The sequence below is a fragment of the Pipistrellus hanaki genome (genome assembly GCF_964339955.1).
Source record: "Pipistrellus hanaki genome assembly, chromosome: 1".
Classification (NCBI taxonomy): Eukaryota; Metazoa; Chordata; class Mammalia; order Chiroptera; family Vespertilionidae; genus Pipistrellus; species Pipistrellus hanaki.
In genome coordinates this window covers 99,859,185-99,884,763 of record NC_140503.1, presented here as the reverse complement: position 1 = coordinate 99,884,763, position 25,579 = coordinate 99,859,185, and the positions used below count along the sequence as shown (strand labels likewise).

The window sequence follows — 25,579 nt, the reverse complement described above, 5'->3', positions numbered from 1 at the left end:
CAACCTATAGATTCAATGTAGTTTCTATCAAAATACCAATGGCATTTTTCATAGAACTAGAACAAATAATCTAAAATTTATATGGACCCACAAAAGACCTTGAATAGCCATAGTAATCTTAAGAAGAACAAAATTGGAAATATCACACTACTTGATAGCAAACTATGCTGCAAGGCTATAGTAATCAAAACAACATGGTACTGGCATAAAAACAGGCATAGAGAACAATGGACCATAATAGAGAGACCAGGAATAAACCCATGCCTATATGGTCCATTAATACATGACAAAGAAGGCAAGAACATACAATAGGGAAAAGACATTCTATTTAATAAATGGTGTTGGAAAAATTAGACAACTACATGCAAAAAAAGAAAGATCTTCTTCACTGATACTGCCCATAGGGCAATGGAAGCTAAAGAGAAAATAAACAATGGGACTACATCAAAATAAAAAGCTTTTTTTACAGCAAAAGAAACCATCAACAAAACAACAAGAAAGCCCACTGTGTGGGAGAACATATTTGCAAATGTTATCACTGATAAAGGTTTAATCTCCAACATTTACAGACAGCTTATACAACTAAATAAAAGGAAGATGAATGATCCAATTAGAAAATGGGCAATGGACCTAAATAAATATTTTCAAAAGAAGACAGAAGGAAGGCCAAAAGGCACATGAAAACATGCTCAAAGTCACTAATTATCCGAGAGATGCAAATTAAAACAACAATGCAGTACCATCTCACACCTGTCAGAATGGCCAACATCAACAAATCAACAAATGACAAGTGTTGGTGAGGTTGCGGAGAAAAAGGAATCCTCCTGCACTACTGGTGGGAATGCAAACTGGTGCAACCACTGAGGAGAACAGTGTGGAGTTTCCTCAAAAAACTGAAAATGAAACTCCCATTTGACCCAGTAATCCCACTCCTAGGAATATATCCCAAGAAACTAGAAACACCAATCAGAAAGGATATATGCACCCCTATGTTCATAGCAGCACAATCTACAATAGCTAGAATTAGGAAACAGCCTAGGTGCCCGTCAGCAGATGATTGGATCCAAAAACTATGGTATATCTACACAATGGAATACTATGCTGCCATAAAAAAGAAGGAATTCTTATCATTTGCAGCAACCTGGATGGAATTGGAGAACATCATGCTGAGTGAAATAAGCCAGTCAATGAAAGAGAAACACCACATGACCTCACTTATTTATGGATAATAAAGAACATTATAAACTGATGAACCAAAAGATAGATATAGAGACAGTAAAGCAATAAGCAGACTGTCAAATTACAGGTAGAGTAGGGAGATCTGGGGGAGATAATATATCAACCGAAGGACTTGTATCCATGCATATAAGTACAACCAATGGACATAAAACTCTGGGGAGGGAGGGTATGTGTGGGAGGGGGGGGGGCAATGTTAAAATATGTAAAAAAAAAAAAATATATATATATATATATATATATATATATATATATATATATATATATATATAACTGGCAGTAATTAACACAGCATTTTTGGCCAAAATTGTATTGCCATCATTAATTACATTCTCATATTTACAAAATATTATCTTAAATTTGCTTTAAAATGAATCTTATTGCTGCCTAAAAAAAAAAAAAAAAAAAAAAAAAAAAAAGAAAGAAAGAAAGAAACTAGACGGCCTTCGTACAACATACACAAGAATGAACCTTAATGTATTAAAGGGTTCAGTGTAAGACCGGAAACCATAACATTCCTGTAAGAAAACACAGGCAATAATCTCTGACCTCTCCTCAGGTAAGGGAAACAAAAGAAAAAATGGAAAAATAAACAAATGGACCTATATCAATCTAAAAAGTTTTTGCAACAGTTGGTTAGAACGTCATCCTGATATTCCAAGGTTGAGAGCTCAATCGCTGGTCAGGGTACACATAAGAAACAATCAATGAATGCATAAATAAGTGAAATAACAAAGCAATCTCTCTCTCTCTCTCTCTCTCTCTCTCTCTCTCTCTCTCTCTCTCTCTTTCTCTCTCTCTCTCTATCTCTCTCTCTCTCCCAAATCAATTGAAAGATAAAATAAATTCAAAGTTTTTTCATAGTAAAAAAACAAAACAAAAAACAAACACCAACAATACAAAAAGACAATCTACTAAATGGGGAAGATATTCACCAATATTACTCTGATAAGAGGTTAATATTCAAAATTTATAAAGAACTTCTTAGCACCAAAAACAAAAGCAAATAACCCAATTAAAAATAGGCAAAGTACTTATATTTAGAGAGATCATACATGGCCAATAGACATATGAAAAGATGCTCAACATCACTAATTTCACACCAGTCAGAATGGCTATTTATATATATAAAAGCCTAAGTGACCATCAGTACAGAACGACAGGAATGACCAGAACAACCAATCACTAGGATGCACACTTACCTCCAGGGTGCAGATATTCAACACAGGAGCTGTCCCCATCCCATAGGCCCCAATCTCTGATGGGGCCTGCTGGTCAACCTCCTGGTTCCTCCCTGCAGCTGGGCCCCAGGCTGGGAAGGGGAATTGGGGGTGAGTAATGATGGATGCAGGTAGCGAGAGAAAGAAGAGGAGTGAAGCAGGGAGGTAGAGAACCATGCAGTGGTGGCGCATGGGCAGTGAGGGAAGGAGGAGGTGGGGAGGCAGGAAACCTGATTGGCTCTGATTGCTGGGCCTGTAGTTATTAATAAATCAACAAACAACAGGTGTTGGAGAGAATGTCGAGAAAGAGAACCCTGTTGCACTGTTGGTTGGACTCAAATGGGTGCCCACTATGGAAAACAATATGGAGGGTCCTCAAAAAATTAAAAAGTATAACTTTTTTGATGCAGTAATTCCACTTCTGGGTATTTATCTGAAGAAATCCCAAACACTAATTTGAAAATATATATATGTTCATTGAAGCATTATTTACAATATCCAAGATATGGAAGCAACCCAAGTGCCCATCAATAGACAATTGGATAAAGTTGTAGTACATATATACAATGGAATTTTACTCTGCCATAGAAAAAAATAAAGTCTTAACCACTTGTGACAACATAGGTGCACCTGGAGTGCTTAGTGAAATAAGTCAGACAGAGAAAAATAAGTTCCATCTGATTTCACTTAATATGGAATCTAAAGAACAAATAAAATCACAAACAAAACAGAAACAGACTTATAGATACAGAGAACAAACTAATTGTTCCCAAATGGAAAGGGGCTGAGTGAAAAAATGAAGGGATTAAGAAATACAAATTGGTAATTATAGAATAGTCACAGGAATGTAAAGTACAGCATAGGGAATATAGTCAATTATGTTGTAACTAGAGGCCCAGTGCACGAAATTCATGCATAGGAGAGAGGGGAGGGTGGTCCCTCAGTTGGCCTATACCCTCTCCAATCCAGGACCCCTCGGAGGATGTCTGACTGCTGGTTTGTCAGAGATCCATCTTGCAATCTGGGACTGCTGGCTTCTAACCACTCGACTGTCTGTCAGCCTGATTGCCCCTAACTGCTCCCCTGCTGGCCTGATCACCTCTAACTGCCCTCCCCTGTCAGCCTGATTGCCCTCAAGTGCCCTCCCTTGCCAGCCTAATCACCCCTAACTGTGCTCCCCTGCCAGCCTGATTGCCTCCTAACTGCTCCTCCTGCCAGCCTGATTGCCCCTAACTGCCCTCCCCTGCTGGCCTGATCACCCCTAAGTGCCCTCCCCTGCTGGCCTGATCACCCCCTAACTGCTCCCTCCTGCCAGCCTGATTGCCCCTTACTGCCTCTACCTCAGCCCTTGCCACTGTGGCTTTGTCGGGAAGGATGTCTGGTCTAATTAGCATATTACCCTTTTATTAGTATAGATAGCTATGTATGGTGCTAGCTGGGTACTAGAATTATTGGGGGGATCACTTCATAAATTATAGAAATGTCTAACCACTATGCTGCACACCTGAAACTAATATATCAATAAAATAATATTGGATGTCAACTTTAAAAAATAAAATAAAGCTCAGATGAGTACTTTTCCTTGGAGAGAGGGAGAGTGATGTTTGAAGACTGACACAAATGTTTAAAAGTATTTCCTACATTCAATTTCTTAAGCTGAGGGATTGACCTATGGATGCTTATCATATTTTATTTATGTACAATCCACTATCTATAATGGTTTATCTAATGATTTTTCAACTTTATGATGGTGCGAAAGTGATACACATTCAGTAGAAGCCCTACTTCAAATTTTGAATTTTGATCTTTTTATTAGTTAATGATATGCAGCATGATATTGTCCTTGATGCTTGGCCCCACAGCACCCATGTATTGTAAGTGTTCTGAGCCTTTTAAGATAGGCTAGGCAAAGCTACGATATAGGTTAGGTGGATTAAATACATTTTCCATTCACAATATTTTCAATTTACAATGGATTTATCAGACTATAACCTCATCGTAAGTTAAGGAGCATTACATATTTATTATGTATTTGTTTATATTTTCTTCTGTATATACAAAATATTCTACCTCAAGAAAAAGAAAATTGAAGAAGCAAAATCATAAGGTGTTGAGTAGTGTTGTCCAGTCCTGTGCACGTGCCTAGGGTGGAGCCAGCACAGGGTGGGAGCTTGAGATGACACAGTGTATTAGAAGCTTCAAACTCAAGAAAGAATATAAAGGCTACGGTGGATCAGAAATCACATGGCAGCAGCAGCAGGCACCTAGCCTGCACAGCGTAGGGGATGTGGAGCCTGAATCAAGGGGAAAGGTGGGAGGTCCTCTCCTCCAGGCCAGGGAAGCCATAGCAGTTTCTAGAAAGTGCGTGCTCAGTAAGATGGGGGCCAAGGTCAGAGGCCCAGGAGCACTGTCCTTTGTGAGAAATAAGAGCCCTTCAAGCTGAGGCTGAACAGAAAGGTGGTAGCTCCTTGCTGGATCAGCAGGGTCACATACTGCTGGGAGGGCACCACTACAGGAGCCACTGATGACCTGTCTAGAGCCCTTCCATGGAGATAAGACAGGAGCCAGACTGAGGTGGCAGAGCAGTGACTCTGGAGGGAAATGAGGTCAGCAGTGGACGCAACCCTCAGAAGTTTGGCTGAGATGACGAGGAACAGCAACTAAGAAAAGGCAAAGTCCAGGGAGGCATTTTATTAAACTTTTAAAATGCTCTTTTAAAGTTCCTAATCTGATTTAGCCCCACCAAAGCAGAAAAAATGGCCTCAGACCTTACCCTTATGCTGGCAGCTGAGCCCCAGAGATGGTCACTGGGGCTGAAGCATAGCTGCAGTGGCTTGAGGAAGGGAGGTGCTATCTACTGACTTGTTCAGAGCTGCTGCTAGATGTGATGGGAAAAGAGAAAGAAAACTGACATTTAGTTGTTTTTATTTTATAGAGAATACACCCTTTTTTGCCTGCCTGCACCTGACAAACTGCTCCTACCACCCACTCAGCCATCGGTAATGGGAACCAGGTTCCCTGCCCTTTCTGAGGACTTTTCTTTCTACCATGAGGGTGGGGCACCACAGCACTCCCTGAGCAGCCAGGAGCCCACAGGGACTTGGCTTTTCCAATGGCAGATCACTGTTTCTCTCTACTGGGCAAGGTCACAGGCTTACAGGGACCTTCTGCACCAGGGGTGGCAGAGGCTATCATCTGAGGGCTTTACAAGGGGTCTAGGGGCCAGGCCTAGCAGCCTCCTCGTGCAGTGGGGAGTGGGCAGAACTTTCTAACAAGGCCTAAATTCAGAGGATGCCCTCAGGTTCCCTAACCCACACAGAGTCCAAAGTCCTTGGCCACTCTGATAGGCAATCCTCTTTCCTGGTCTTGAGATCTCCAGCTCGGTAACCTTTTGTTCCCTAGCTGCCCTCCAGCTTCTGAGGGCCCAACTGACCAGGCTAAGATGGTATAGCCCTGTTTTGTAGCCATCTGGAGCTCATGTGCACATTACTACCCCCCTCCTCCTTCAGGGAGCATCAGGTAGTCCCAGGGATTTTGGCAGCTGGGGTGGGAAGGATCTCAGTCAGGGTCACTGACAAAGGATGCACACACATTCTCTCATCCTCCTCCTTACTCTCACCAGCCCACACACAGTGCTCAGCTGCCTCCAGTGTCCACAAATGCTCCAGGCAAGGCAACGGCCGCCAACCTTTTGGACTTCAAGGACCACAAGTTGGCGACCAGTGCTGTAGGAGACCTGTCCACTGTCCTCCACAGCCTTGCTCCTGAGCCTCCAGTATTCATACCCCAGCAACTTCATTCCCCCCTTAATCCCTGGCCCCTAAAAAAAGGCAGCATCTATTGGATTATTTATTTATTTATTTAAAGAAAATATACAATACGGCACATTTACCGTTTTCTGTTTTAAAAGTGGAAGATTTGAAAATTGTTTGTGGGGATAGAAGGGCTTACTGACTGGACTTGGCTTCCCCAGCCTCCAGAGTGGCTGCACTGGGTCAGAGCTTTTATAAAATGTGTATGTATGTGTGTAGAGCGTAGTGAGGCCAGCCCTGATAACAAGGGTGTGTCCTCACTCCTCATGCCACTGAACCCTCCACCCTCACTCCTGTTCCTTTCCTACCTCCAGGGCTACTGTGGGTATAGATTAAGTAAGCCTTCAGGGGTGTGTGCAGAACTCAGATTGAGGTTTCTGTTTATAATTTTCCAGCTCTGAGAACTCCCTGGGTCTGAGGGGACTTCTGCCCAGTAATGACAAAGGCCAGGTGGCTCCCTAAGACTCAGGATCCTCACCTCCTCCTGTCCTGAAAAACAGCTTCCCACTGCCTATGGCCCATCACTGGAGATATTGACCTGTCCCACAGCCCAGGACAAAGCCAGCATTTAGCTGGAGCACAGAGGAGAGCTCTTGGAGCATGGATCAGTCTTCCTTACTATTCAGGTCTTGGTAGCAAACCTGCTCCTACCCTATAGAGGCAAACCACTGAGCTTGACTCTAGAATCTTGTTGGAAAGGAGGATTATACCTAAGGAGCTTCTATAATCTGAGCTGCTTTCACAATGACTCCCACTCTGAACCTGCTTCTGGCTCCTAGTTACCTGCAAAATCAGGACCAATCTCCTTAGCCTGGCACCCATGGCCTTCCCTCTGACCACCTGGCTCCAGGATCTCCTCCCAAAGCCCCCAGCTCCGCACTGTACATCTTTCTTCATCATATCCCCACTGAGCACTCCATCCCACCCATCTTTCTAACTTCCTCCCTTCCCTTCCCCACCCTCTCTAACTTTCTAACACTTCTCACATCTCAATGCACACACATTGGCTCAAGCCTATCACTGGCCACACACCTTTCTTAGGCCCTTCAGGAAGCCCAGCCACCTCCTATGCCCTAAGGTCATAAGTCCTAGAGCCCTCAGCCAAAGCTCCCTGGGCTCTCACCATAGCTTGCTGGAGCAATGGGCTGGGTGTGAGGAGAGGCAGAAGAAACATGACCTATTGAGCACCTACTATGGAATGTACCTGGTACTAGGCTGGGCATTTCACATATTCTGCTTTTCTCATCCTATCCTCATATATACTTGTAGGACGGCACCATAATTATTCCCATTTTACATTTGAGATAACAGACTCAGAAAGGTCAGATAATTTGCCCAAGATCACACAGATAAGGCAGGGCTGGAATTCAAACCAGGTCTGGTTCCCTCCATAGTCTGGTCTCTCCCTCTGTATCGTGCTTGAACACTAACTCAGCCCCTCTCAACAGTTTTTTAATGGAAGGAACCTAGGCTTTGGCCTAAGCAGGCATAAATTAGAATCTCAAATCAGTCCCAGCTCTGTTACACCTAGCTACATGATTTGAAAAAGTACCCCAAACTCAAGTTTTCTCATCTGTGAAATAGGGAGAATCAAAGTACTTATCCCATGATCTTTGTGAAATGGAAGGAGTTAATGTGTGTAAAATGTTGAACCAGTACTTGGCACAGAGCAGACTCAACCAGAAGTACCCTCACCTCCCACTGTGCCTACAGGGAACTGAGGGCCACAGCGGGGACAGGATGTGCTTGAGGACCTACAGGAGGCACAGTTCAGAGTCCTCTGCTTCCATGTGGTGAGAGGTCAGGCTAGAAATGGATATGAAACCAGAGATGGGGAGAGAGGGGCCTGCTGAGAGTTATTGGGGTCCTCTTCCCTGAGGACTGGAAAGAATACTCCCCCCAGACCTTGCGATGCCCAGCCTGTGGGCTATGGTGGGCTGCTGGATGTAAGGTGACCTGGGTGTCCCAGCAACATTGGGTGAAATGAGATTGCACACATGTGAGTGGCTATCTACATGGCTCAACAGAGTGCTACATAGCTTATACATATACATTACATACATATACAGATCTTGCTAGGTTTGTAGTAAAAAAATGCAAAATTCTCAGGACCTTGGCCCCATTTTGTTCCAAGGACTCAGGAGACTGGGGCTCCCCAGGAAAACCACCAATGGCAGCCCCTAGAAGACTCCCAGCAGTGAGGCACCAAGTTCACTGCTAAGGGAATGGTGGTGGCAGGTGCCCTAAAACAAACACAATGACAGGTCTGCTCTAGGGACCCCAAACATGGATAGCCCTCACCCCTGCCAAGGCCCAGCAACCCACCTCCAACCTTGCTCTGGCTTTTGCATTTGAGCTTTGCCTAACTCTCCTTACTTCTGAGTATTAAAATAGTCTATAAAAGCAAGTGACCAAAAATCTATAGTTCTAAGAATACCTGGTTATTTTCTGCTGTCTTTTGTTTCTCTGGTGTGAGTTTTTTTTCTTTTCTTTTTTTTTTTTTTTTAAATTATGATTATTATTAGTGTATCTCCTAAATCACAGTTAAACCTGAAGGAAGAAAGAAGAGAGAAAAGAGAGGAAGGAGCCCCAGTTCATAGATTGGACGGCAGTTTGGATAGCACTGGCTCAGCCCTGGCCCCAGGTTCCCTCTGGGAAGCAGCAGTCAGAGGGGACTCCCCAGAATAGGCGGCTCTTGCCCCAAACAAACAAAGAGGGGGTGGCAAAGAACCTGAGGATGTCTTCTGAGGCAGATTGACATGATGGCCTGAGGAGGCACCATAGGGCCTCCCAGGGGGATCAAGGCCCCCACTGCAGCCCCCAGTTCTAGGGAAAAGTGGGAAGGCAGCCACAGACTCCCTAGAGAAGTGTGGGGAGGCTCTGTGGAGGGTCTGTGCCCCATCCTGGGGTAGGGCCGGCTGAGAGGCTGAGATGAGCTTGATGTCCTGGGTTAGGCGGCCTGGGGTGACAGGTGGTGTGCCCCAGCGCTGGGGAACCTGGAGTGGTGGGGGGCTGGTTATAGGTCGCAGGAGCAAGGAACCATGGGAGCCAGGGGCCTGGGGTGGACCATTTGGAAAAGTTCTTGGGGGGGCTGGGCTGTGGCCAGGGGGGCTGAGACGTCTTTGGGGGGTAAAGGCTATATGAGAAGCCTCCCCAGAGGCCCCTGCCATTGATGGATGCTCAGGCTGCCATGGAGGTGTCTCTGGCATACTTGGTGATCCAGCAGCCAGACCTGAAGACAACTCCCCAGGAGGCTGGTCAAGCTGCCCTGGACTAGAGGATGGGGACCTGGATGAAGGTGGGGGTGGCAGGAAATGGGCCAGGAGTCCCAGGCCTCCCTGGGCCCCTGGTAGTGAGGGTAGTGGCTGGTTAGCCTGTGGGGAGTTGGCGCCTGGCAGAAGTGGGGTGAGCAGGGGTGAGTCGGATGAGGAGAGGGAGCCACCCAGTGCTTTGTGGAAGAGGCCAAATCCGGCTATGGTGGTGGAAGCTGTGTTGGCGGATAGTGTGGGAGCCGGAGAAGAGCCACAGACCCTGGGAGGTGGAGAAGAGCTGGATGAAGACAGGAGAGGGCTCAGTCCAGCGGGTGCAGAGAATCCAGCCAACTGTTGGATGTGGAAGGAGGAGGAAGATGGTGTATCCAACTGGGATAGGCTGCTGGTGGGTGAGGCAGAGCCCAGTGCAGAAGGGATGAAAGACTGCAGCCGCTTCAGATGCCTGGGTGTCTGCCCGGGCCCGAGGCTGCTGAGCTTGGGGCCTGGGGGAGTGCGGAAGATGGCAGTGGGCAGACGTGGGTGGTGGGTGAGGGCTATGGCTACAGAAGTGGTGGCTGCGGCAGCCTGCAGCGGTGCCTGGATCAGCGGGGTCCAGATGACAGGTGTGGTGGTCGGGGTGGCGGAGGTGGCAGCCTGGATGCGGTGCGCACAGTGAGCCATCTCGCGGTCGTGCTGCACAATCTGCTGGATGATCTCATTCTCCTGGTAGTTGAAGACACCTGAGTTGAGGTCATGCTGGACTTTGTGGAGAAGAATGGAGTTCTTCTTGCCTGGGCCACAGAAGGAGAGCAGGGGCTCAGGGCAGAGGAGAGGGGGAGCCTGGTCCACCTCCCTTTTGCCCTCTCGCCCAGTCCCCTCACCAATGCGGTCCAGGCGGTCCAGTGCCACAGTCTCGAAGGCCCGCCGCATCATGGGGTACTCCTCCAGCACCTCGTTGAAGTTGTCCACACTCAGCGAGTATAGGCGGCAGTAGGTGTCAGCGCGCACACTGGCTGTGCGTCTGCCCCGTGTCAGCAGGCAGATCTCTGCTGGGACAGCAGGAGTCAGGGTGGCCTCCTAAGGGCCTCCTCCCAACCTTGTTCTGGGTCCCCACTACCTAGTACAGATGCTTGACAGATACATTCACAAGTCACCCATTCCATGCACCTTTCCCATCTCTGGGACCATCTCTCTGTGCTGGGCTCACGGACACCTACCTCTAGGCAGTGCCCATGAAGGGCCTGAAATGTTTTTCTCGGTCTCTCCAGCCCATTTCCCTGTCCCCTCAGGGTCTCCTGGCCACTCACCTCCAAAGTAGGAGCCATCTGCCAGCTTGGTCTCCTTGTTGCCCTTGGTGAGCACGCTGACCACTCCGTGCTGGATAAAGTACATCTTCTTGCCGATGGTGCCTTCTCGGATGATGTAGTCCCCCGGCTGGAAGACCTCAAAGTGCAGTTTAGTCAGCATGGATGTCACGAAGTTGGGGTCCGCGTTGGCAAACAGTGGCATGGAGGCCACCAACTTCCGGCAGTTAAAGTTGATGATCTCCTGCTCCCCAGAAAGGTGGATTGGGAAAGAGGGAGGAGATGAGCAGAGTCACCAGGCAGAAAGGCATAGATCCCTTTCTGCCTGGCCACCACCCAGCTCACCTCCCGAAGTGGCTCGCTGAGCTCGCCCAGGATGCTCTCCTCGTCGAACATCTTGCCCTGGTAGCGGTGCTCGTAGTAGTCATGGATGCGCTGCCGAGTGTCGGGCGGGAGCTTGTGGAAGGACATGTACTGCTCCACCTGCTTGTACTAAGTCCAGGGACAGAGAGAGAGGCTGTTACCTCTTAGTCGGCCAACCCCACTACCCTGGCTGGCCCCACCTGGCCTCAGCCCTGCTGGTGGCTAGAGTTGGCATTAATGCTGTGGGTGCACTTGGATGACCTTGGCTCCTTAAGCTTGAGGTCCTCAGTGTGGGTGTGGTCACACTGTGCCCCATACAATGGCCCTGACTGCCAGTAGCTGGGATGGAGGAGGAGCTCCATCCCAGTGACTGGCTTTCAATGTGCTCAATACTATGGAGATGGCCAGGGAAAGAAGGACTGTCCAAAGCCCAGTTACAAGAGGCCAACTGTCCAGGAAGTCAATGACATTTCCTCTAAACATTGGTCCCTCTGTGTTACACTGTGGACCAGAGAGGCCTTGCTGACTTGGGAAGAAGTTCTTTCCCACCAGTGGTAACAACCCGGCAGCATCAGCAGGACTGGGCTGCAATGGGTTACAAGGGCTGGAGGCTGAAGCCAGCCATCATGTGGCACGTCATGTATTCCAACATGGCCGGGACTGAGACTAAGTCACTTTGTTGGAGAGCATCTATAACGCAGGGGAGGGGCCTGGGACAGCAGGGACCTTAAACATGTTTGAAATAGAGATTGTTGAACCTGCCCATCCTGGGGTGCTGCTCCAACCCACCTGGATTGCAGGTGGGAAGTGGAGATCCTCAGGGACCACAGGCACTAATTGGGCAAGAACAGATTTTTCCCACAATGGAATGCAAGGGAAGTTCCTACCCAAGGAATAGTCATAATAGGCAGCCTACTCTCATATATCAGTGCTCCAAAGAGGTGGGGACATAGTGCTGCTGCAGAGATGCTGACGGGCACCTGGGGGCTTGGAGATGACCGTTCTTAACAGTCTTCCAGCCAAGCTGGCCCCTGTCTGCTCTAAGTTGTGCCAAGCTACAGGAAACAGTGACTCTCTGGCTGGCTATAGCTGTACTTTTTTTTTTTAGAATTCCCCATACATAGAGAAGCAATTGGGGTGGGAGGCAGGGTATGGAGGCAGGGCAAAAGTTAGAAAGTTGTTAAAGGGGTCCAGGTAAGAAAGAGTAGTGGGGACAGAGGAGGAGGTAATATGTTTAATAGATATTTTTGGGTGAATTATACATTGAAGAGCTATTAGCTAAAGGATGAAATGATGGCAACTCTCAAATGAAAAGCCATAGGCAGCTTGATTCTGTTGGACAGTAGACCCTGATGTTTTTTTTAAAAAAATTATCCCTAATGGTAGTCCCAGACTGAGCCTCTGTTCTGCTCACACATTGAGCCTCAACCCTGCTCACAGGCCGGGCCCTCATGCTGGGCTATATTAATCTCTTACCTGGCCCTTGAAGCACTGGCCTTTATACCCTGACTCCACTCTCCTTCCCCTCTCTCGTCCCCTCACTCCTAACCAGAACCCTTTGCTCTAATCGGGTTTATTTCCTTACCACCCATCCATATACCTTTGCTCATGTTCATCATGATCACTGGCCTAGCATTTTCTTCTACCTCCTCCTTCCTCTGCCTTCCCAAAATGACCTTCCCACCCTGTTCTGGTTCTTCAGGCTCTCCCCAGGCTTTCCTCTTCATGTCATGGGACCTGGGATGCCATCTCTCAGTCACCCCATCAGGAGACAGTACCTGAGGCAGACACGCAGGCAGTTCATAAATACATACTGAGCCCTACTATGTGTTGGACACTGGGGATCCATGGGGACTGGCCTACCCTCATGGAGCTATGACCTGGATAGGGAAGATGGATATTAAACAATTGGCTACATATAATTAATTAAGTAATGACAGAAGTGTGACATGTAATGAAGGAGAATTTGAGGGTGTCACAGGGTCACATGATGGGTGGAGGCTGACTGGGTCCTGGAAGGCTTCACCAAGGAGGTAAAGTTTAGGCTGAGATGTGGAGAGAGGGGTCAGGTGAAAAGAGATAGGAGGGTTCCAGCTTGAGTCTGTGTGAAGACCCCGGGGCAGAGGAGGCACATTCAGGGAGGCTGGCAAGGCTGGTGCATAGAGGGCTAAGGAGCCCATGGCGTGTTCTGAGCATGAGAAGCGGGGGAGCGCTTACATGCCAAGCTGAGAAAACACACTTACTCTGCATCTTGGAGTAAGAGAAAGCTATCAGCAGTGATATGAGCAGATTTATATGTTTTAAGTGCCAATGCCTTCTGCCATCTGGAGAATGAAGTGGAAGGGGTAGAGGGGTGTCCGCTGGCTAATAAATATTGAATAGCTTACTCTATAGGGTCACCCCTCATAAATACTATGATATAACCCTTGGTATTGTCCCCATTTTACAGACAAGCAAATGGGACTTAGAAATGTGATGCTATTGGGTCTAGTAATAATTAATGTCGTTTTTAACATTCGTTTAAAATCTTGCTTGGCGTTGACTTGTATTGACATAACCTTCAAACACGTGGTATCTACAGAACGTGTGAAGTGCAATTAATAAGTTTCGCTTGAAAAAGTTTGTGTTTGGTTTGGTTTTTGTTGCAAAACTAGGGCTAAGAAGATGGCTGATGAAGAGCATATTCGGCACTGCATGCTTTACGAGTTCCAATTAGGAAGAAAAGCAAGTGAGGCTGCAAAAAAACATCTGTAGTGCTCTTGGTCAAGATGCAGTTAGCGCCAGAAAATGCCAGCGTTGGTTTGAGAAATTTCGCGAGGGAAATTTTTCGTTAGATGACAAGAGTGGTCGAGGCCGTGTGTCCAATTTTGATCAAGAAGCTCTTCAAGCTCTTTTGGTGCAAAATCCTCAAATTACCCAACAAGAGCTGTGACAACTTTAAATTGTTCACAAAAAAAAAACAATTTCCAATCAATTGCGTGCACTTGGCAAAGTCCAAAAGTTTGGAAAATGGGTTCCTCATGAGTTGACCGACAACAACCGTAATCAGAGTCACAATTTGCAGTTCGCTCCTCTCTCGTCAAAACCGTTTGCCATTTTTAGAGCAAATTGTTACCGGAGATGAAAAATGGGTGCTGTATGTTAATTTGAAAAGGCGGCCTCAATGGTTGGACAAAAATGAGGCTCCGCAGCCCACGCCAAAACCTGACTTGCATGAGAAAAAAGTGATGTTGTGTGTTTGGTGGAATTTTAAAGAAATTCTTCATTATGAACTTTTACCATCTAACCAAACCATTACAAGTGCAGTGTATAGTGCCCAATTGGAAAGGTTAGCCCAAGCTTTAAGAGAAAAAGAACCCGCGCTGATTAATCGGAAGGGCGTAATTCTTCACCACGATAACGCACGACCGCATACTGCAAGAATCACTGCTGAAAAACTGCGCCAGTTGGAATGGGAAGTTCTCCCTCAACCTGCATATTCTCCTGATATTGCCCCTTCCGATTACCATTTGTTTCGTTCTTTGCAAAACTTTCTTCTTGGAAAAAAATTTAATAATGAAGAATGCCTCAAAAATGCATTGACCGAATTTTTTGCATCAAAATCACAAGAATTTTACAACAGAGGGATTAAAATGCTTCCTGAGCTTTGGGCACAAGTAGTAGAAAACAACGGCAACTATATTGTTGATTAAATTTTGTTGTATTGTTTAAATAAATGTGATTTTAAGAAAAGTATTAGAAAACGACATTAATTATTACTAGACCTACATGCCCATGTTCAATGGAGAGCTTGTCAATGGGGAAGCTGGGCTTAGAACCGAGGCAGCCTTTTACTCCAGCACAGCCACTTAGGAAGCTTCTGCGTGATCCAGGCAAATGTCAGCTGGATGATGGGGACGAAAGGAAGCATTAATGACTAAGAGATAACAAGGATGGCTCCTAGTTTCTAGCCTGGGCATTTGTGCTACTGTGTCCACTAACAGGATGGGCAAGAGTAGAGGTTTGAAGCAAAGAAAGCAAGGGAGACTGTTCTCATTTCAGATGCAATGAAGTAAAGGTGTCCAGGGAGGCATCAAGTAGACAGTGCGGGATGAGAAAGAGTGGGACTGATTATATCATTTGGAGCCTGCTGCATAGAGAAGGACATGGAGCATGGGGATTGGGTGGTAAACCCATAGCACCCAGGAAGACAGGAGAGACAAAACACAGAGAATTAAGCTCAAACTACCAAGGGACACAATGTATGAAGACTGAAAAGACAAGCAGTCAAGGAGAGCAAGGAGGACTAGCCTGTGAGGAGGAGAAAAGCCGAGATTGTTTGGTCACGGAAAGCAAGTGTAAACCAGGGGGCAGTGATAACTGTCAAATGGAATGAATGCCCCAGGGCTCCACACAAGATGTGGACCCAAAAGGTGCTAGCCACACAGAGGGCACTGGCACACTCACATTCACTGGGTTAAGATACAGACTCAGTGTCCATAAACAATGCGGAATTTTTGTATATTTTAGAAAAATATAAAAAAGAAAGAGATACTGCAGCAGAAAAGTCAGCAGCGGAAGCCAGATGATGGTGGCAGGCTAGACACCCACTGGGGGCCTTGTGGGGACCCACTGGCTGGAGCCTGTGCTCCCTAGGGACCAATTGGCACCCTGAAATAGCCCAAAGTGGACACAGCTTTCTGTCCTACCTTCTCCTGGTACTGGCGTCGGGAGGAGTCCAGGGACTGGATGAGGGCGGTGGCATGGCCGATGAACATGGCGTAGCAGGTGGCGCCCACAATCATGCTGAGCATGGTGAGCCACACGTCAGACATGCCCACGGGCGCCTGCCGTCCATATCCGATGCACAGCATGTGACTCATGGCCTTGAACAGCGCATAGGAATACTGCTTTCCCCAGGAGCTGTTCTGTAGGTAGGTACACAGACAGAGGGTGGAGTGGTAGTGAAGGCTCACACAACTGAGAGAGCAGGCCTTCTCACCAGCACCTAGAAAAGTCCCCACCACTTCCCATCCCTCAACTCTTTCCCAGCTGGTAAGCCCAGGGCTCCCACTTTGCCAGTGGCTGAAAGCCTTGGAGAGGGGCAGGGAGGTACATAATGGCAACCTATGTGACCAAGTGAATTCTCACTTAGGCTTTTCTCTTGCAGTGGGGGATCAGGATCAAATGGGAAGTCTAGAAAGGGATAGGAGCAGTGTAGCCCCCATCAAACCTCTCATCCCTCACAGAGCAGCCTGGGCCTCTTGAGCAACAAAAGATTTCAGGCTGAGCCACACACACTGCTGTCTTCTGCTTACTAAAATAGCTCTGTCCCCTTACCCACAACTGCTGTCAAGTAAAGCCCATTTCCCCACTGACCTCAATTATAAAAGCAGATATGTTCCCCCTAGGGGGACAGACTCTCAGATTAGGCCAAAAACACTGTCCTCATTTTGGGTGAGCAAAATCTAAAGTGCTGCTGAGCTGATTCCCTTCCTACATGAACCCTGCCTGCATCTATCCGAGGCTGTGGCCACCAGTTATCCTCTCCCAACAAAAGGTAAATTACCTGGGACATACAATGCTTGGGGTGGGAGAAGGGAGAGAGGGAGGGAGGTAACTGGCTATTTCTGTCTCCAAAGCTAGTTGTGTCTCAAGGAAGCCTCAGTGTGCGAACAAGGGTCAAAAGGGCCAGCTCCTGAATTTAGTGCATGTGTGGTCTTGTCATCCTCACATGGAGGAAACTGTCCCAGACGAGGGGGCCCCAGATGAATCTCAGTGCTGGCCACCTCCCCAAAGCCTCTCTGCTCACACAATGAATATGTTAACAATGATGTGGAACCCACCTTACTGCATAACCCACAGAACCCCTTGCCAGAGCCTCAAGCACTTCCAGGGTCACCAGGCTGTTCTCAGCACCTGAAGGCAGGCACAGGAGCTGCACGCCACGTTCAAGGTCTCTGAGACCATACTGGACAGAGCTGAGCTGGTATGGTGCTCAGTCCAAACCTGGGTGGGAGGTCTGGAGGGACTAATCTAAAAAAGTGGAGGGGGCCTGAGCACTGGGGGAATAGGAGGGACTCCCCAGCTGCCTTCAGTCAGAAATTCCAGCCTTATTGCTGGGGACTCAGAAATTCAATCCATATAGCTGATTCATTTACACTTAGCTCATCAAAAGGCTGTTTTCTAAAGGCCTATTTGATACCGAAAGATGTTTGGAATCTCTTTCACCTCTTTTGAAGTCAGCTTCCCCTACTCAGGGGCCCTGGAGATCTGCCTACAGACCAAACCAAACTGGCAAGTCCCCCTGGACCTGTAAGCATGAGGTTCCTGGACACAGAAAGAGGCTCACAGGTCCAGGGCGTCCTCCATCCCTCCTGGAGTCCACCCTGTCCATGGAGGGATGGGGCCTCTGCCCTATGGCTTCCCTAGACTCAATTTCAACTTCTCTCAACCACCCACAGGTTTGGAAGGGATCAGGCTCAATCTGATCTGTCCTCCCTACTTAGGACACCACCTATGATCAGGATGTATGTACGTATGTGGGGTGGGGGATGAGGGAATGACAGGAGTAGGAGGACAGTCAAGCTCTGAAGCTGGAGCAGAAGGTAGCCACTGTGTGTGATCTGGGAGTCTATGCCTGCTAACAACAGTGTCGTCCCTCTCATGGTTCTCTTTACTTGGGCTTGGCTTTTAAAGGTGGATCTGTGAGTAGGAAATTAGACTTGAGTGGCTGGGATGGGGCCTGCTCTGGGATCCTGATCAGGGGTCGGATCAGCATTACCTTCAGATCACCTCTCTGTGGGTGGTCCAGTAGCCAGCAGACCACCAGCAGGCAGGTTTGGAGCCAGCTAGTTCTTGGCACATGCTCAGAGGAAAACGACAGGACAATACAACCTCACTAGGGCCCTGTATTAATTATAATAAAATTTGTATTTTGGTTTTGACCTCTCCCCTATAGGTTTTTCTGTATGCATTATGGATAAGGGCATGCCCAGAAAAAAGGTAGTGTCTGTTAATGATGCCTAAATACAAATGCAAGTCTCTACCCAGAAAATCCTTCTTTTAAACCCAGGAGTTTGGGGCCATTATCTCTTGTGTTTGCGCTCTACCTTCAGGGAACACACCCATGCCATTTCCTTTCTCCTTCCCTTCCCCCACAGGCACATACCTCCCAGCCTCTAAAGGACCACACAAGACTTGCACCCAGGGGAGGAATGGGCAGCTGCAGCTCAACCAGGGCTAACACCTAAACCTGTCTCCAAGGCCCCCTTTCTCGGAGTTTCCAGTGAGTTAAAGCAGCTCAGCCATTCTCTCTTTCTCTCTTTCTCTTTCTCTGAGTGGCCCACTCCTTGTTTAGAATGTATCTTCAATAAAACCCATTTTGCTTTACTTTTGTTTTCGTTGATCTTAAAATCTTTTTTGCATCAATGAAAAGAACTGAGGTCCCAGTCAGTAATCCCAATAGGTAACAGGTCTGCCTTTGGCAAACAGGCAGGAGGGCAAGAGCCACCAGTCCAGCTCTGCCACGCCTGATAGAATCCAAGGAGCCTAGTTTTAGTTCCTTTGGGTGAAATCAGCTCCAAATAGCCAGGCTCCCAGTTGCAGTGAGGCTGTAAGAAGGCAGATGTAGCAGCTTCTGGCCATGAGCTCTGTGACAGACCTGTACTAGGTAAAGCCATGTCCCTGGCACCTCAGGGTCCTATATGTTGAAACTCAGGAGTTTTAAGTTGTGTACCTGCTCTGCCCCTCAGTGCCTCATCAGCCCCCTCTGCCCACACCAGGGCCCGGCTGGGTGCTCACCACCATGCTGTTGATGGACACCCAGCAGTCATCAGGGAAGTCCTGCAGCATGGGGACCAGGAACTGCAGACAGCCGTCCCAGTGGCACAACAGGAGCATCATGCCGATGAGGTTCACGATGCGCACCACAGCGCTGGCCAGGTCGTAGGTCATGTGGAAGATCTGTCCACAGAGGTAAGTGACCAGGTGAGTGACCAGGAGGGGGGAACACCCCCACCCAGTCAGACCCTGCAGCTTTGAGTGGCACTGCTCTGCACACACGTGGTAGTGCACCCAGCTCATTTCAGGTCAGGCTATGGCTAGAGTGGGAAGGTGTCAGGCCAGGCCCTGAAAGAAGCAGATTGCAGGTGCAAGGCCCCACAGGGATCTGTGCAGGTGTGTGTGTGTGTGTGTGTGTGTGTGTAGGGGGACTCCCATGGTAAGTCCAGCCATCCAGGATCTCTCATCTCTTACAAAGCGGCTTCTCCTACCCTGGGGATTTGCCTATAGGCCAAATTAAACAGCCTGGGAGAAGAATGAGGGGTGTCTGGGATTCCCAGACCTGGAGAGGAGAGCACCTGGAGCCCCATACAGACCTGAAGTGGGTAGAGAAATAGTTTTATCAGCTTGTCTAGATCATGAAACAACAACAAGGAGAAGAGCCAACCAGCCTGACGCTCCTCAGGGGACCACAGCCTATATTCACGACAGGGGCATGGTATTTCCCTAAATCAGTCACAAGACTCTTAGAACTCCCCCAAGGCCAGTGGGTTTTGCCTAAGGCAGCCATGGAACTGCAAGGAAATAGCTGGGATACACAGGCTCCAAGTTCACACAGACTTTGATCCCAGGCCCTCTTCCTATCCAATTTCCAGCTGTGGAACCTTCAGAAGATATCTGAACCTTTTTGATAATGTTTCCTCATCTAGAAAATGGCGACAAAAAATTCTTACCTGTGTGGGTTGTCTAAAGAATTAAAATCTATACTAATAAAAGGGTATATGCTAATTAGACCAGGTCGACATCTTCTGGATGTCCCACTTCCTTCTGGATAAAGCCACTATGGCAGGGGTTGAGGCAGAAGCAATTAGGGGTGAGATCAGGCAGGCATGGGGGAGCAAGCAGTTAGGGGGCAATCAGGCCAGTGCTGGGTGGGCAGTTGGGGGTGATCAGGCTAGGGGCACAGTTAGAGGTGATAAAGCAGGCAGGCAGAGCAGGGGGATCAGGCAGGCAGGCTAGGGGGATTGCAAGAGGGATGTCTGACTGCAAGTTTAGGGACCTGGCCTAAATCAGCAGTCAGACATCCCCAAGGGGTCTCAGATTGGAGAGGGTGTAGGCTGGGCTTAGGGACTCCAACCCCATGCACAAATTTTGTGCTCTGGGCCTCTAGTATACATATAAAATGCTTCGTATTAGGTGTAGAAGTGTTCAATAAAATGATAATGGTTATTAATAATCTTCATGATTAGTTAATAGGTATTAGTAGTAACGCTCTCCTATACAGGTTAATAAAGTACAGCCCTCTCAACTCCAGCCCCCTGCCACCCGTCCATTTCTACCGCTGTGACTTCAAATGAGAGATTGAACTATGGCTGGGCAGGGCTAAGGGTGGGCACATCCCAGTATCCACATTCCACCTCCCTTCTCCCAGTAATGCCTTTTGGTTCAGTTTCAGCAGGAAGCACCAGTGAAGGGATGGAGAGATGGACAGGAAGTCTAGAGGGAGTTCTCTAGAAGTTCTGCCTTGCCTCTAGCCTTAGAGACTTTGGAGTATGACCTCACTCTTAGTTCTGGTTCCTCCATACTATTCCCAGGCTTCCTAGAGAGGGACTTTGAGCCAAAATTACTGACTTTTCAAATGCCTATAAGTTTACAAACTAGTTTAAGCCCATTTCAAGATAGGGAAACTGAGGCCCAAATAAACAGACCCTAGATATTTCTACCCCCATCTAGTGGTCCTCTAACTGCAGCTTCATACCTGGAGGCAGTATATTCTGATACTAGTGACCTCAGCTTCTCCTTCTGAAATGTAAGTTTAACCTGGGGTCTAGATTTTGAATCACTAAAGATGAATACTATTTTTCCATCATCCACAGGGCACACCCTCCTGTGTCCCCATTATTAGTAAGACTCTGAATGCAGACATGCTGTGAAATCTTCAGGATGAAATGGACCTTGGAAAGGTTCATGGAGAATGTCAGCTCCAACTTGCCCCATCATCCTCCAGGAACAAGTGAGGGACAATAATATAACAGTCATCATCTCACTTAAACTCACAACAAACTTTGCTGAATATATTGTTGATTTACTACATTTTACACTAAGGCTCAGAGAAGCAAAGAACTTGCTCATGGTTATAGTGCCAGCACAGTAGAGGCAGAATTGAACCAGGGCTGCCTGCAGATTGTCAGATTGGCCTGGTGACAAAAAAAAGGTGGTTATTTTACAGATAAAACAATTTAAACCCAAAGTGACTGGGTTATGTGGCCAGATTTACAGCAAGCTGGGTCCAGGGCCAGGTGGGACTCCTCAGCACCTGGTCCCAATCAACCCAGTGCCCTATGCCCTGCAGCCTAGCCCCACTGGGGCACAGGAACCAGCCCCAGGGTTGTCAGTGGGCCAGGTCCTGGCTAAGCTGATACATCTTAGTGTAAGGAGTGGTGGACACTAGAGACCAGGCAGGGCAGTTTGGGATGGCAACCAGGGCTAAGTAGGGACTGGGGCCTGTGTCTGGGATGCAGAATATACCCAAGCAAGACCCTGGTGTTGCTGACCAACCCTCTGCTGCTGGCCATGCCCCAGACTTGAATCCTAAACCCCATAGGCTCCCTCTGCCGCATCTCAATCTCGCAGTAGTTCTTATGTACAAGCACCAAGCTCTGGCTCTGTGGGAAGACTACACTTTTGCCTCTTTAACACTTAGGTGAATACAATAGTTCTATGACCTTGGGCAAGTCATTAGCCTTTCAAATTCTTGGTTGACCAGGATGTCACCAGCTTCCCCAAGTGACACGGGACCAACCATGAGGAGGGCCAGTGACATGGGATCATACAGCCTCAGAGATGGCCAGCACCTGCTCTCACTTCCTACCCCACTTCAGCCTCACCTCAACTAAGAAGCTAGCTACCGTATTTTCCGGTGTATAAGACGACCCCCTAATTTTACAGTTAAAACATAGGTTTAGGCCTATATTAGCTGTATAAGACTACCCCCCACTTCTGAGGCAACACCAGTTCTTTTTTTAATAGACAGCCTCTCTAACTCAGCCAATCCAAGCAGGCTTTTTATGCATGCAAATTATACATGTTCTATACCCGAAGTTACATTGTGTTCTAGTAAAAAGCCTGCTCAGATTTGCCAGAGTCAGAGAGGCGGACTATTAAAAAAAGAACTGGTGTTGCCTCGGAAGTGGGGGGTAGTCTTATACAGCGAATATAGGCCTAAACCTGTTTTAACTGTAAAATTAAGGGGTCATCTTATACGCCGGAAAATACAGTATCTGCCCACCACTTCTCAGGGTTGCTGGAGAAATTGATGTGGCTAAAAATGTGTTCTGTCACCTGGACACATACATACATAGGATCATTATTATTAATTTCCTTCATTTCTGAGCTGGACTGAATGTCTGTCACCCCCAAATTATTTTGATGAAGCCCTAATCCCCAATCCGATAGTATTAGAAGGTGGGGCCTTTGAGAGGTGATTTGACTATGAGGTTGGAGCCCCATGAATGGAATTAGTGCCCTTCAAGGAGAATACATGACAGAAATGATCTACAAACCAGGAAGCAGGCTCTTACCAACCATGCTGGCACCCTGATCTCATTCTTCCAGCTTCTAGAACTGTGAGAAATAAATGTTTAAGACATTCCCCCCCCCCCCCCCCCCCCGCCACTCCGTGATATTTTTCTAGAAGAGCCTGACCTGGATAATAGGAACTAAAAAGCTAAAGGAAGCCTTAGATCACTTTTTGAAAGTGTCTCAGATGGCCACTGCCTACAGTAACTGTTTTTGTTTTGTTTTGTTTTGTATTGTTTTCTGTGAACCACTTAATATTTTGTGTATCAAGGGTGGCACAGTTTTATGCAATATCTTCTTTTCTTTTTGCATTACCTATGTTTTTCTTTTCTTTGTAACTAATTATCTTCTAAAATCTGGTCATTGTCTAATTTTACCTTTATTGTGATCTCAGCAATGAATATGGTAAAGCACGTGGTAGATAGGGTCTCAGGAACTGAGAAGTGCTCAGGGTGAAGGTGATTATGGGGATCAAGGCCATCCAGTATAGACAGTGACATGTGAAAAGGCCCCACTCTGTGCAGGTACAGCTCACAGGGAATCTGCCTTTGCCTTTGCGGGAAGAAAGAAGGTGCCTTTTTTCCCGGAAGTCACAGACTACTTTACCCTACAGAGGACATGTTGGGGGTAGTGCCTGGTATTGGGCTGAAGAAGGATGTATTTTCTGGGAGGTTAGTAGGGGGATGATGGGCATTTGGGTGGAGGGGAGGTGTACTGCGGATAGCTATCAGACACTAGAAAGCCAAAAACACCAACATGGAAAAGTCTGACTTTCATGCAAAGAGTTGGTGGGGGGCATCCATTCAGGCCAGGAGAGTACCCCAGATAGTGAGGATCCAGCTGTGGTTGCTGAGAGCAAGGCTGGTTGTTGCTGGGAGAGGTTGCCAAACACTGTGGGCTGGAGCCACAGGCCACCTGCAAGTCTGCTGCACTGTGCAAATATTTGTCTTGCTCTTTATTCCTTATTACAGTCCCCTTTTATGATATTGGTTCTGTCTATGGGGGTGAGTACCTTCATTTCTAGGTCTCAGCAAACCTTGCTGGATGAGCAGCCTGGGAAGCCCACTGTCTGTGCCCCAGATGGCACTTGGGGGAAGCTCCATTCCCACTCCCTCCGTAGTGTCTCGACCCAGTGCAAAGGCCAAGTGACGATTCCATTTTGGGCAGGTGATTGCTCTGCTCTGAACCTCAATTTTCTCATCTGTGTCAATAACTGCCAGCTCCTGTGCTGTCTTGGGGTCAGGGGAGAGATACTCAGTACATTTCCTTTCCTTCCCTCTTCCAACCCTCAAAACAAAGAGTTGATTTCTTAATCCAGGAGAGACCAAACACTGCAGTTTCCACCAGTCCTCCTCTTAGGGCCTGGGTGAGTTTCCTCCCAGGGGCTTGTTTTCTCCACAGGAAAGAACAAACTTCTGGTGTCTCAGGAACAAGCAGCCATATGGAGGACAGAAATCCCAAGCTTAAGGGAGTGGCTGCTCCAAGTATATCCCAGGCACAGCCTGGAGATATATGAACTGAGGTGTCATGCTGAGTCCCTTTCGGGGCCTATAGTGAGGGCCAGGACCACCCCTCTGTGTTATCCCAAACCTCGATTCTGAGAGAGATGGGAGAAATCAAGGCCCACATAGAGAGGAGGCTCATTAGGAAGTCACACAGCCACCAGGGCCTGGCCTTTTGCCTCCATCCCCCCACCCACTGATCTAAGCTGCCAAAGGAAGGAAGAGGCTTCTGAAATGGGTTACTGGGGTCCTGGGCCCTTTCAACAAACATCCAAAGGGGAAGAGACCAAAGGGTTTCTAACAATAGCCTCAGTGCTTATAACAAGCTCACACCTCAGAGGGAGGGAAAAGGGTTGGCTGTGAAGGGGGATGCTGACCTAGATCACCTAGGATGGAAGCAGAAGGTGTCATCCTACGAGATGGCAGCCTGCACCTGCCAAGACCTTCCATGTACCCTAACTCCTAACACCTGCTATTAATGTTCAGAAACTCTCTGACTGGGGCACTGGACTGGACTAGGGGAGACAACTAAAGCTGTGGGTCAGGAGTCCAACATCTCTGGAGCTTCACCAGGGGGGCCTCAGGCAAGCTTTTCCCTCACCATGGAAGGCTCACTCCTCAGTCCCCCTGAAGTCGTAACAATGTCCTCAGGATCAGCTAAGGTGATCTCACCAAGGGAGGCTGGGATAGGGACTAAGCCCCAGCTTTGAGAACACCAGATCATAACTGACAGTCAGGAAATAGGTCCAAAGAAGGAAAAAGATTCAATTAGGAAGTTGAAGGAGGTAGGGCAGGGTTTTCTCCATTAAATACCTCCCTCACCAGGTCTCATGCAAACCGGTGACTCAAAAGTAACCCTTCTATTGCTTCCAGCCAAGTGGAGACTAAGAGAAACCCAGGGGCTGGAGTAGGCCATTAAGGATTGGATATAGGTTCTTGGGGCTAGCTTAGAAGCCCCAATCCAATTCAAGGGGTCTAGTGGTTATTCTTGGATGGGCAGTGTGCCTAGCAGAAACCGCATAAAACAATTTACTCCCCAGCTGGTAGGCAAAATAGGGGTGCTGTGTGGAGGGGTGGGGAGCCAGCCATCTGGTCTCCAGGGATCTCCATTCCTGCCCATGAGACTGGGTAGTGATATACAGTTTAGAGCCCTAATCTGAGGTCTTCTAGGGCCTCTAACTATCCTAGGGAAACTCCAGAGCCAGAGCTTGCTGACCAGTTCTGGGTCACCCAGAGGGCAGCCAGGCCCAAGGGGCAATGGGGACAGAAGCCCTGCCCTGAGATCCCAAGATGTATTGTGTGGAAGACACACTTATCTCCAGTCTCAGGGCT

At 47.7% G+C, this 25,579-nt stretch overlaps 1 protein-coding gene across 1 annotated transcript in view; it reads right to left on the bottom strand.

Annotated features, from left to right (window-relative positions):
• Positions 1-7,255: 7,255 nt before the first annotated feature.
• The window catches only part of HCN4 (hyperpolarization activated cyclic nucleotide gated potassium channel 4), a 72,652-nt gene continuing 54,328 nt past the window's right edge, over positions 7,256-25,579 (bottom strand). Inside the window, exons 3-8 of the mRNA XM_084906813.1 lie at positions 18,969-19,130; positions 15,875-16,093; positions 11,169-11,315; positions 10,827-11,067; positions 10,401-10,565; positions 7,256-10,310 (exon numbers count right to left, since the gene is read on the bottom strand). Coding sequence (XP_084762939.1) covers positions 8,863-10,310; positions 10,401-10,565; positions 10,827-11,067; positions 11,169-11,315; positions 15,875-16,093; positions 18,969-19,130 — 2,382 coding nt within the window. The 3' untranslated portion in view covers positions 7,256-8,862. The remainder of the gene's footprint in view (positions 10,311-10,400; positions 10,566-10,826; positions 11,068-11,168; positions 11,316-15,874; positions 16,094-18,968; positions 19,131-25,579) is intronic.